Source organism: Centroberyx affinis, unplaced genomic scaffold (assembly GCF_046629955.1).
Source record: "Centroberyx affinis isolate AG114_WGS23_722 - 3 ecotype Tasmania unplaced genomic scaffold, CSIRO-AGI_Caff_v1 ptg000522l_1, whole genome shotgun sequence".
In the NCBI taxonomy this organism is placed as follows: domain Eukaryota; kingdom Metazoa; phylum Chordata; class Actinopteri; order Beryciformes; family Berycidae; genus Centroberyx; species Centroberyx affinis.
The window spans coordinates 289,670-302,144 of NW_027279171.1; the positions used below are offsets into that span (position 1 = coordinate 289,670).

The 12,475-nt window shown below is 40.8% G+C and overlaps 2 protein-coding genes across 2 annotated transcripts; both read left to right on the forward strand.

Moving 5' to 3' along the window:
• Positions 1-1,880: 1,880 nt before the first annotated feature.
• LOC139642790 (translocon-associated protein subunit alpha-like) lies at positions 1,881-8,613 on the forward strand. The gene is given in 10 exon segments (XM_071517813.1): positions 1,881-2,007; positions 3,721-3,839; positions 3,950-4,043; positions 4,271-4,293; positions 4,295-4,399; positions 5,086-5,220; positions 5,417-5,493; positions 6,272-6,350; positions 7,139-7,232; positions 7,428-8,613. Coding segments are annotated over 10 exon segments (861 nt in total). The 5' UTR covers positions 1,881-1,937; the 3' UTR covers positions 7,493-8,613.
• A 1,136-nt stretch (positions 8,614-9,749) lies between these two features.
• Positions 9,750-12,239, forward strand: LOC139642776 (neuritin-like). Its single transcript, XM_071517788.1, has 3 exons — positions 9,750-9,801; positions 10,962-11,115; positions 12,005-12,239. Exons 1-3 carry the CDS (start codon positions 9,750-9,752, stop codon positions 12,237-12,239), a joined length of 441 nt encoding a protein of 146 aa, XP_071373889.1.
• The last annotated feature ends 236 nt before the right edge of the window (positions 12,240-12,475 follow it).

Here is a 12,475-nt window from a genome sequence, read left to right on the forward strand (position 1 = left end):
TTAAAAGGTGGAGTAAAGGGGTGGGCATGTAGAGAGAGGCACTGAGCCTCTTGATGCCGTTCCACCGGCAATGGAAATGCTGCTGGTGCTTGCATTACTGAAAAGGTCAGTAATTTTTGCGCATTTTGATGCCTGAGCTTCACGGGCCGTTATTTCTTGTCCCTCAATTTCTCTGCCCCACGTTTTCGTTTTTTGGAAGGATTCCTTTCCATTTTGTTACGTTTTAATGCTCTCTCTCTCTCTCTCTCTCTCTCTCTCTCTCTCTCTCTCTCTCTCTCTCTCTCTTCTCTCTCTCTCGCACGGCGGAAGAGGGGGTGAAAATACAGGAGAAACCCGGGAAAAACGGGAGAGTTGACAGTTAACCTGGAGATCTTAGGCTGTTAACCCTGGGTTGAGTCGATGAAAAGCCCTTGTGACAGGCAATGCTCACAAACTTATCACAACCACAAGTGATACACTGACTAATACCTGCCCCGATTACATCTGTAGGCTACTAGGTTCAGAGCACAGTGATCGTTTGGATTCAGTCAAAAGCCATGATAACTGATCAGTGAATTCCCCTCCAATACTGAACAGCTTGATTCTGTTCTTGTCCATAAACTTACAGAACCAAACCAACCAATGTCAACTAATCAATATCAATAAGTTTGCATACCGAAAGCAGCAAAGTGGAGAGGCTCATCAGTGGTTTTTGACAGACATTTACCAGGGTCATGAAAGGTCAGGAGTCTGCAGGTTTTCATTGCAACCAAACACTACAATACAGTAAGTCCTACCTTTTTTTTTTAATTCACACCATGCTGTTTTGCAGTTCACATTCATTTTTTATCATCTGTTGGTTATTTTTTGTTATTTCCTAGTTCAAGAGCTAGAAGCTGCTCATCTTTAAAGATAAATAGCAACTTTGTAGTTTGAATAATAAATGATGAATGATAAGTGACGACAATGCTGCCATGGCTCTGCTTTATCTGATCACTACTGTTTTATTCATTGAACTTCTCTGAACTCAGCACTACCATGTGCAGTACCCATCACAACTGGCTTCCCACGGGCCAGTGACATATGAGGTTATCCCACTTGGTTACTGCCTAGTAAATGCAAATGAATTCCAGTGACATCTTGAGGCCATTTGGGCGATCCACATCACTGACTGCTTTCATTTTTCTTCTTCTTCATGGTTTCAGCCTCAGCCATCCTCTTAAACAACCATCTGATACTTTGAAACATTAGGCTATCACAACACTGAGAGACTGACTGATTTCAATTTTAATCATGCTTTCTGAAGCAGATTGAATATAGAGAAAAGTTTGCCTCTTTTCATTCAGGACAACTTGTAGCCTACTTTATGTCTCGACTGTGTCCTCCCTTTATGAAAAACAACCGTATCATGAAGAGAAATCCTATAATACAATTTTTATTATAAAGTAATTTTAGAACAATACTATACAAATATTAGAGCAAACGTAAGTCGTTATATAGGCTAATATATTATAGAAATATTATAGTGATACCATAGGAGATAAAAAATATATATATATATATATATATATATATATATATATATATATATACCATAAAGTACAATAAGATCACAATGAATTCTATTATCATTATTATTATTATATTGACTACCACAGACAGACTATAAGATCCTGTAGGAATGTTAGAGTGATTTTTCATTAAGGTTGTAAGCTGGATGGATGATTCATTTGAATTTTGTCATAAAGTGCAATTTCTGTGACTTTTTGCTCCAGGCTGCTGAGTTTCAGCTGGTGGTGAAAAATAAAACCCAGTGTAACTTTAACTGAGTGGGACTTCCCATATCTGTACAGTACATACTAGGCGTGTCTTAACGCTCTCTTGTCCCGCCCCTTTCTCCGCTGCTGTCTTCTCCCGACTGCTGATGTGTTACAAACTCCAACCTTGAAGCCTGCAAAATGTTCAATTTTGGATCAAAACTGCTTCTACTTTTTCTCCTGGCCTTTCCCTGTGGATTATTATCCATCGGTAAGTCATTTGTTTCTGTGTAGGCGCGTGAAGCAGACAAGGTATAACTTGAGGCTTTAGCTCGAGTTGTCCAACACTTCAAAAAGTTATCAGACAGCCTAACATTGACGTGGCATATTACTTTCAGCCAGTAGTACTATTTCTCCGTGAATGCATTGCTAACTTAACGTGCCTGAAAGTTGTTGTATCCATAACGTTACAGGCCAGAGTTGTAGCTTATCACTTTTCCTCTAAATAAATGAATAGGAATGTCGTCTTCTAGCTCGCGACGCTAAATAGTAAAAGTTATAAATCGTTAAACCTCGTGTATTCTGTGTAAAATTGGATTTGAACCGCCCTATTAAGTTTAGATGTGATTTACTCAAAGATAGCCTACTATAAGCTGAGTATGGATGCAACAACCCATTTGAAGGGGTCCCCGCTCCTGGGACACGTCACCATAGACACCAGTGGGTCACAAACGAGGGTCCGGGGACCTCCAGGCGTCCCTAGTAGTAGTAGTTGAATTTCACTATCATTTTATTCACTAGAAATTCGCACAATTAGGGAATGAATGAGAATGACTATTTTGTTCATGAGTATAACTTAAGTCAGGGGAGTCAAAGCACATGCCATGGAGGGCCAACAGCAGGTTTTCATTCCAGCCAAACACTACAGTACAGCAGTGAAATCACCTGTGTAGTGTTTAGTTGGAACACACATTGTCTAGTTGCTTATTCATGATATGGACAATAATATAGTTCTGGACAGTAATATAGTTCTGTCATAATTCTGTCTCCAAGTCATATCTAACTGCAAAAATGGGGTCAATGGGGCAAAGTCTCAGCAAATAATGGTCTAATGGTGGCCTATGTAGGGGTCCTTGATGTGAAAAAGTTTGGGAACCCCTGCTTTAAGCCCCTGACTGTCCAGGGCACACTTCACTGAAGGTTTCAAAACACAATGTGCTGCTGGAGTTGCATCAAATTGCATAAAAAATGAAAGGCTCACTCCTTTTACTCCGTTTACCAGGAATACCCAAATACACCATTATGTTAAAGAAAGATATCACAGAATTTTAGTAGTATGTTATTCCTGTATTGTTGGGTAGTATGATGTCCACCTTTGTCTCCCATAGAGAAGAGTTTGTCCATTAGTGATGTTCATATATAAATTATTGGCTTGAAGTCGATTTATTCAAATGAGTAATATTTTGTATTTGTTGGTTCCACTTATTTATGACACTGATATTCTCCAGGGGAAGAATGGTTGTGACTATCTGCTGCTGTTCATCTAAAATTGGCGGCCAGGAGTCATGCAGATGGGCAGACAAGAAATTAGGAATACGCCTCATTTATTTATTCATTTTAAATTGCATTTGAACTCTACTACCAAGAGCCATTTAAAACATCTTTTTAAAGCATTTAATTTCCTGATTGGTATTGCCTGTGCTGTCAATATTTATTGACACCACAGAAGGATAATTTCTGACTAGTGTTTTGATCTTCCAACTCCATTAACACATGATATGCAATGTACTTTTCTGCAGAGGACAGCAAGTTATTTTTATAGTGTTTTCACAGTTTTTCACTGCTTTTCACAGCTTCTCTCATTCCCATAAGTAATAAATGGAGTGTGGGCTCTCTCCACATCCAGCAGCCAATCCTCTCCTGGGGACAGAGGAAACTTCCAAAGACCATTAATGTACCTAATAATCTATCTTTTCCGACCCAGGCCACGTTTCTGCCGACTCAGAGTCTGCTGAGGACATCGGCCCAGATGCTGCAGTTGATGAGGAGGAAGAGGAAGAGGAGGATGAGGTGCTTGTAGAGGAAGATCAGATACCAAGTGCGGTATGTGTCTTTGATCAAATAGCAGCAGAACAAACTGTTTGTTTGTTAGGTTTTCTTAGATTTTACATTCAGACAGTTACGTTACGATGTCATTTTGCGTTCACCCTCAGGAAACGGACGGCGACTTAGACGATGATGCTGAAGCTGTTGATGTAACGTCTCACCCTGACGCCGACACGACCATCATCTTTGTGACTGGAGAAGGTTGGTTAGCATTCATTCATTGACCTGTTACTCAATGTTTACAGTCACACCAACAACTGAGAGAAAAGAGGAACGTGTAGTAATGTTTTTTAATCTAATATTAAAGCATAAAGTGGATATGACATCCTGAGATGCTCTTATGTTTGTTGTATGTTTTAGTGGCTTATGAGATTTCTGATGGTGAACCGATGCTTTATTTGTATTATGTGTCTTCGTCATCAATTCAGAGTTTCCCGCCAATGAAATCGTTGAAGTTCCTGGTGGGTTTTACCAACAAGGGGAGTCAGGATTTCTCCGTGCAGTCCCTGGAGGCCTCCTTCCGTTACCCACAGGACTTCCAGTTCTACATTCAGAATGTAAGCGGGCTCTGAAGTCGAATCACGCTCAAACATTTGTGCATTCCTTGAGTCTGATGTGTGGGAAAGTTATTTTAAAATTAAATTATTTGGTTTGTTTTTTTGTCTGAGATCTACAAAAACTACTGTATACCACTTCTCAAAGTGGAAAGAAAACTGCATTTATGTGACTGTATAATAATCAATGGCAGTCCACCTAACACCCAAAACTCCTGTTGTGGAGTATTGAATGTGGCCAATATCCACTTTTTAGGAGAAAAAAAGAACAATTTTGAATGGAAAATATTTTTCCAATCTCATAACTGTAACCTAAATATTGAGTCTGAATAACATATGATATAAAAGGGTTGATCAAATATTTGCCAGTGGCACCATTCAGCCCAAAATAAAACAGGGGTTTCTATAGTATTGCACATTTGATTTTGATGCCATCACATGGATTTTGAGCATTGTCTTTTCACTTTCCTAGAAGAGATAAAACAAAAACCCAGAATTAAATTTCTATTTAGTTTGTATTACAAAAAAATGTGCAGGAATATGGCTTTCTGTCCTGTCATCTACCTCATGACATTATTATTAAATATTTTCCTATAAACATGTTAAATACAGGACTTTATGTAGTTAAAGAAGTCATTCTGTTTTCTTGTATGACAACAACATTTGAAATAATGTACTGTGTTGTGCAGTTCACAGCTTTGCCCCTGAACACTGTGGTGCAGCCCCAGAAACAGGCGTCCTTCGAGTATTCCTTCATCCCAGCTCAGCCCATGGCTGGTCGTCCTTTCGGTCTTGTGATCCTCCTCAACTATCTTGACAATGAGGTAAGAACAATTTACATGATTTTAAGAAAGCATTTGTGGTGGTGGTGTAGAAGAACCATCTGATGTTATGATTTATGAAATGTCAAATGCGTCTTTAGTCAGTCATTTTGTTGGTTTTCAAGGAGCAGTTCCTTAAACTTTTAAGAATGTATTGCTTAAGGCGTTTGCTAACTAGTTGTGTGTAATTGTTCTCCAGGGCAATGCATTCCAGACTGCCATTTACAACCAGACTGTCACCATCACTGAGCTGGAAGAGGGACTGGATGGAGAGACGTAAGCATTTTTCTGCAGGGTCTATGTTGTATTGTATGCTGTAAACATATGTGAATATAGATAAAGATGCTACTTGTTTGTATTCTGAGGCCCAGATTCACTTAAGATGTGCACACGGAAGAGCGCATGCTATATCACCAAAGTGACCAAATCTGGATGCTATGCTTATTCAGTTGCCTAATAGCGCTGGTCAAAAAATACAGCCTGCCTGTTATGGTCATGCATATGTAAATCTCCTTATTTTGCCCACATAATAGTTATTTGTAGGTGAGGCCATGCAAATCAACATTGCGCCCAGTTCACTAACACTTCACAACACCAACTCTCCAAATTACTGTAGTGCATATAAGATCCTTTGAAATGCTTTAGAGGGCAAGGGTGCCAGTCTTGGTGGATTTGTCTTAAAACTGAAGGACTCATTTTGCGCTAAGTCCTGCATCCGGTGCAAGGGGCTGAAAATGGCTGTTGCACTGCTCTTTATGGGTTGCAAGTTTCAACCTTGTTGCACTTCTGGCCACACCTCAATCAATGATGTCAAGGCTGGTATTACGCCTTTTTTTTACCACCCCCAAGTAGAGATGAATGATCAGTTATCACAGACACACACCTCTATTCGCTCTCCCTCCCTAACCCACTTTTTTTTCACATCTTTCAAAATTGTGTACTAGGGAGAAAATGAAAATGAAATATACAGTATATGCAAAAACACGTATGAACCCAGTATTCTTGGGTTGATTTCTGTTCAGTGATTAAAGGATTGATTTTGTTTTGTCTGCAGAATGTTCATGTACATTTTCCTGACTGGACTGGTGGCGCTGGTGCTTTTTGGAGTGTACCAGGTCCTGGAGACGAGGACGGTATGTGTTTGTGTTTGATCAGCTTTGCTGTATTTTACATGTTAAGATATCTCCATATGTCAAAGGTACTGATCTAATATGTGTTTAAATATCTAGTTGGAAGAAGGCAGTGAGTAATTGGTAAATGAAAAGGTTGTGAGGCAAAAGGTATTCTTGTATGTAAATGTACTGTATTTTTTTTTTTTTTTATTCCACCGCGCATATAGAGCAGCGGGATAGAGAGACACAACACCTAAGTTTCTCTGGCAGCCACACTGGTGCTTTATCTCACTTGGTAGGGCAGCAGACTTCCATGCAAGGGTCTTGGGTCCTAATCCCGGGTTTGGCAAATGATTCAAAACGTTTGACAAAAGAGTTTGACTCTTGAACCCAGCAAGTACACAATGTCTACATGATGCTATCTGACATGGTCAATTTAAAAGATAGCATTTTCCCACCAACATACCAAGAAAAAAGCTACACCCCACACCAACACTCATCTTTTAGTTTGATAACATTGATTGATGTTGCACAGAGTCAAGAATAGGCCTAAATAACAGATCATTGATTAGGCCTATCCACGAACATCCATATTAGTGACTACACAATCTAAACAAGTATGGCCCTACTTTAGGCTGCGGCCCCAATAAGGTAACCTGCACCAATCTGGTCGCAGATAATCACAAATTACATGTTTGTTTCCATAACATCTACAACAACAGTTGGGATAGAATGCATATCTTGTATCAGGCTAATGGATAGAGTGGATTGAAAATGTGATGTGTTGTTTTTCAACCTGTGTTGTGCAGAAGAAGAGAATCCCAGTGAAAATAGAGAAAGGCACTGGTGGGATGAGTGATGTGGACATCAGCTGGATTCCTCAAGAAACCCTCAACGTCATGAGTATGTTTGTTTTTCTACCCCAAGTGTCACAAGTACAATAGACTGAACCCTTTTGAGTAACTATTTTACCGCTTAATTATTACTGCACTCTCTTCATATTCTTTTGTTTGAGTGGTGACCTTTTGCTCATGTTACTTTCATTTTCTCTGCAAAAGTAGCAACACAAATGGCTGATAATGACTTCCTCTCTTACAGACAAGGCATCCCCTAAAACATCTCCACGGAAACGAACCAAGAGGGCAGCTGGAACAGATCAATAAATCTGCCTGTAGCCAGCCATCATCATACTGTCTGTCAGACTTCCAAAGCTCATTTCCTCATTAGCCACAGTAACCTGACTCCCATTTACAACTGCTCAACATTCCTGGAATCCAATTTCCAGCTCAAAGCGATGCGTTTTATATGTTTGTATTGAGCGAGCCTCTCACCTCCACACTCTCGCCTGCACCACCAGGGCTTTTAGGTCTGCAAGACCAGTGAGCATCCCAGGACTCTAGTGCTCCGGTCAGAGTGAGGCCATTCACACACACACACACAGACACACACACACACACACACACACACACACACACCACTCCTGCTGCACACTGACACGACTCAACCTTTAGTTCACTTTGTAAAGGGATTTACGTTTTACCAGGGTGTGAAACTTGATAAAAGAAAAGACTCAGTAATTGAATCACCATGTTAACTCTGTGAAAAACATGTGGGGACGTGGGAGACACTGAGAGAGCTGGAGACACCTCCTCTTTGCCCGTATGCATGCTGTGAAGTCATAAGGTTACATTTAAGTTTATTGGCATTTTATATGGATCCTTATTATCTGCCTTATAGGGTTAAATGGACTGAAATGGACATTATGACTTCAAAACCCATGTGCTCAAATGAGATGAACCCTCCTAACAAATTCCTTTCCCTCAGGTATAGAAACACTTTTGTGCCATATCAGTACTGTATTGGTGATGTCCTGCAAAGACCTTGTGTCAACAAAAAGTAGATACAATTGGTTATTATTTTTCCCACTGATACCCATATATTTTTAACATTCGGCAATATATTTTCTAGGGTTTGGACCGGTTCCTATATGATGGAACATTTGCTACATGTGGGGGGCAATGGCAGCTGCCAGTTACAATAAAAATTAAAAGAGAAAGTTGGAGAGGTTTCTGCAGGACACTAACGATGCACCGGGTTTGTTCTCCTTTCTGTTGTAAGAGGCTCAGTGGAGCATCTTAAACGTTTATTCTGTTAAAATGGTGCAACAGGATCAATTATGGCTTGTGGCCATACTGTGAGATTGCATGCCATAATTTGTGATAAAACGTTTTTTCAACAAGAATAAAAGGCTGAACAAAAGGGATATTTTGTCCAGTTAGTTGTTCTCTTGCCAGCATCATGACACATTCTGTCGGCAGGGAAGGGATGTGAGGAAGGATATTGAGAAGATGTTATGTTTGACAACTGAGCTTGACACACATTTTGATTGTCCAGCAGTTCCTGCTTTGCAACAGTCTGCAGAGTCAGGTGCAAAAAACCTTTGCTCTTGTGAAATATAATAAATAATGCGTCAAACATAATTATCACACCAGATACATTTCAAGAAACTGACAACTTGGAAACAGAGGATCATTGATGTCCATGATGTCAATGAAGGAAATTAAGAAGAAAAATGACTTATAGATGTTTTTCCAAAGATTTTTTGTAAATATCAGAATTTAGTCAATATTTTGATGTACATTTCTTCAAATTTTTTAATCATTTTTAATAGTTTCATCTTTTTAATAAATACATTTTAATATTACATCAAGCAAACCAAAATGCAACACTCTCCATGGAAGAGTGACTGTAATCACATCACACACTTCCCAGACTGAATACTCTTACTTCGATATAATCAAGGATTACAGCTGCTCTTTGCCTGCTGCTTATGGCGTGGAAAGTACTGAACAGGCCAATGCATCACAACGCTATCCTATTTTAAACTAAGAGCAAATAGGTAGCAAATGGGCTGTAGACGGATAATATTGCCTGCAAATGTCACAGCAAAATTATGATCTATGAATAATAGATAACCTAACAGCCTATGGGAAGAGCGTGGGGATGCAAGAGAGATAGAGATAAAAAAAAAATAAAAAAAAAAATCCACAAAGTACGATAAGGTGACTATACACTCACCGTTGAACAGCACAGACACACTTGAAGTCCCTGCAGGCATGTAGTGGGAGTATCGTTGTGATTGTTCATTAGGGAGGTGAGAGCTGTCCGGTGCTGGAGGGGGGATGAGCTCAGCGCGCACTGGGGGGCAGGTAACGTCAGCAGCCGGCCGGATCAAGGCAAGACTGCACACACACTAAGTGCTTATCGCCGCTTAATCACTGATAGACTGGCAGAGATTAATAATGGCCAGTTAATTAGCTCTGTATTATAAGCAGCGATATTATTCCATTTCATGAACGGCTTGGTCGGATCCGGTGGCTGCATGGATCGAGGTGCCCTCCGCTTGGCTTGAAATGGGATATGGGATTTTATATGTCGACGAAGATACGAAGATTTTTTGCGTTTGCCTTAGGTAAGGTATTTCCAGCACCTCCATGTTTTCATTTGGACTACAGTCCACTTTGGTTGGATGTCAGAGGGAACTGAGTAGATCTGCCCTTAGAGCAGCCTGAATCTACATCTTCCTACATCCAACATGCATTCTTGCCATGATCACAATCTTTCATTTATTTCCCTCATTGTTGCATGATGGGAGTTGATCATTTTGCATGTTATGAGACCTGCCGTGGCCAGTAGCTTGTAGCACACCCCTCGGTATTAGATATTGGGTGTCTATTATTACTTGCGTGATGCTGTACAGGCTTTTGGGACATGCAACATTCAAAATGAAAACCAATAAAGAGGCATGCCTTTTCTTTATTGCTATTTTGAAACAAAGCTCATACAGAGTGTCGTGGTTTCACAATATTAACGTGTTTTAGCACTTAAATTGGAACTGAATCAGATGTCAGCATTACTTGCCTGCCATGTGGAAGATCTTCAAATCGGCTGCAGTGACCACTCTGACACAACATCTGCCATCTACCGCCCACTTACATCTGTCTAAATTCAATTGCTACCTCTGACAAGATGTTGCTTTATCCAAAACTACAGGTATTCGTGAAAAGGAGGTTCAGATAACAGCAATTGAAAATCTTTTCATTCACGTTAAAGGAGAAATGCTTGCTATTGCTGATTACATGGACTTAACATTGAAAACATACTAATCAGTGAGGCATGGAATAAAATGTATGAGAATAATTATTTTCTCTACATACTCCTTAAAAGGTCACAAGGCAAGTCAGATGTATTTGTAGATCACATTTTACAAAAGATTGCATGAGCATAAGCATGATCATAAGCAGTGGGAAGTGGGGGAAGCCCTGTAAAGAGAAACCCTGCAAGCTGAGAACCAGATTGATTGAAACTGTTCCCTGATATATTTGGCAGATAGGAAAAAGAAACACCAAATGGCCTGCAATCCTCTGAAGGATTCTACAGAGCTGATGCACCCGTTTCCGAATTTGAACTCCCAAAACAACAAAGGCATTTGATAACCTTGTTCTGGCATTTGCCGGGGAGACACTGGCACTGATTTGTCTGTCAAACTTGCTGGTTCAACAAGGCTCTGACATCGCATGGTGCCTGTAGGTTGGTAAAATAAGATGTGTGTCACCTGTATGTGTTTTGCAGTATTCCTGTCCCTCAGCGTGTCAGGAGACTCAGCAGATGTGAAGTGTGAGAACATTTATAAGGACTTCTCTGATTGTGTCCTGGAGCTGGGAGAGAGCATGGATAACTATCAGGAGAACGTGACCAGCGAGAGGGGAGTGGAGGCTGTGTGCAGGTGACAATAATGCATTTATTATTATCAGTTTGAGAGAGTGTGAATGGCATGCAGCATCCATTTGTGCATACTGGACATCAGTGTTTGTAGTGTAATAGAGTCCCAATTGCCCTTAAAACAGGAATGAGCAATCATGTGCTATGAAGGGCCGAGAGTCTGCAGGTTTTCATTCCAACCAAACACTACAGGATCTGATTTCATTGATTAGCACAACTTCAACCAGAGAGGACAGAACTAAACAGTGAAATCAGCTGTGATAGTGTTCAGTTGGAATAAAATCCTGCATACCCTTGGGCCTCGATGGTGCTTGATTGAAAGCCGCTGATCTATAGCGCTGTGCACCGACGTCAGGTTTTAATTCTGTTCATGTGAAATAATGCATGGTTGACTGGAATGATATGGGAAGATATGGTGTCTGTCTGCATCTCATGACAGAAGACTGGAGAGAAAAAGAACAGATGCCGTAATCTCCGAGGGAGAAAACAGGAATGAATGGTGCTGAAACACTGAGCCATTGTACTAAATAATTTATGACTTTGCTGCAGCAGTAATGAAATTCTGAGGACATTTTTGTCATTGTTACTGCTTGCACTCTACCACCCCAGCACAGTATATTAAAGTAAAACAAAATTACACATAGGCCTTCTGTTGAAAATTGGCCAGCTCCAACATCATCTCTGATATTGTATCACTCTCAGATGCAGTTACCATGGTAATTAAAGCTCAGTTTGACTCACTTGAAGCCACCATACTCATCTGAGTGATAGATTACTGGAGAGCTAATTAATCCACAACAGCCAGTGCATGTCTGCAGAGTAGATGGGATGAATTGTGAAATGGCAGAGAGCAGTGTAGTAGTGTTGATCCGCTGATCCTCTGTTTGCCGCAGCCACTGGGAGGCTTTCCACACTTGTGCACTGACAGCGCTGTCCGACTGTCAGGAGGAGGTGGGCTCCATCTGGGAGACGCTGAGGGAAGACTCCAGGAAGATACGCTTCCAGGGAAGCCTGTTCGACCTGTGCAGCCCCAGCTCCTCTCCCGGCCTGCGCTCACCGTTGGCCGCCCTGCCCCTTCCACTGCTGGGCATGCTGATCATGGCTGGGCCCATTTGGTCCTCAGCATAGGTGGGGTGGGGTGAGGTGGGGTGGGATGGGTGGGATGGGGTGGATGGGTGGGTGGGTGGGGTCCTCTTGAGCACAGTTGAAATTTAAAGCCAAGGATTTAATTAGGCAGAATATTTTATCAAGGATTATTTAAACACAGAGCCATAGATCTCTGTGGCAAGCCAATAGATATTTTCTGTGCTGAATAATGTTTGAAATCCTCTCAACTACTTCGGCTTGATCTTTCCTTATGCGTA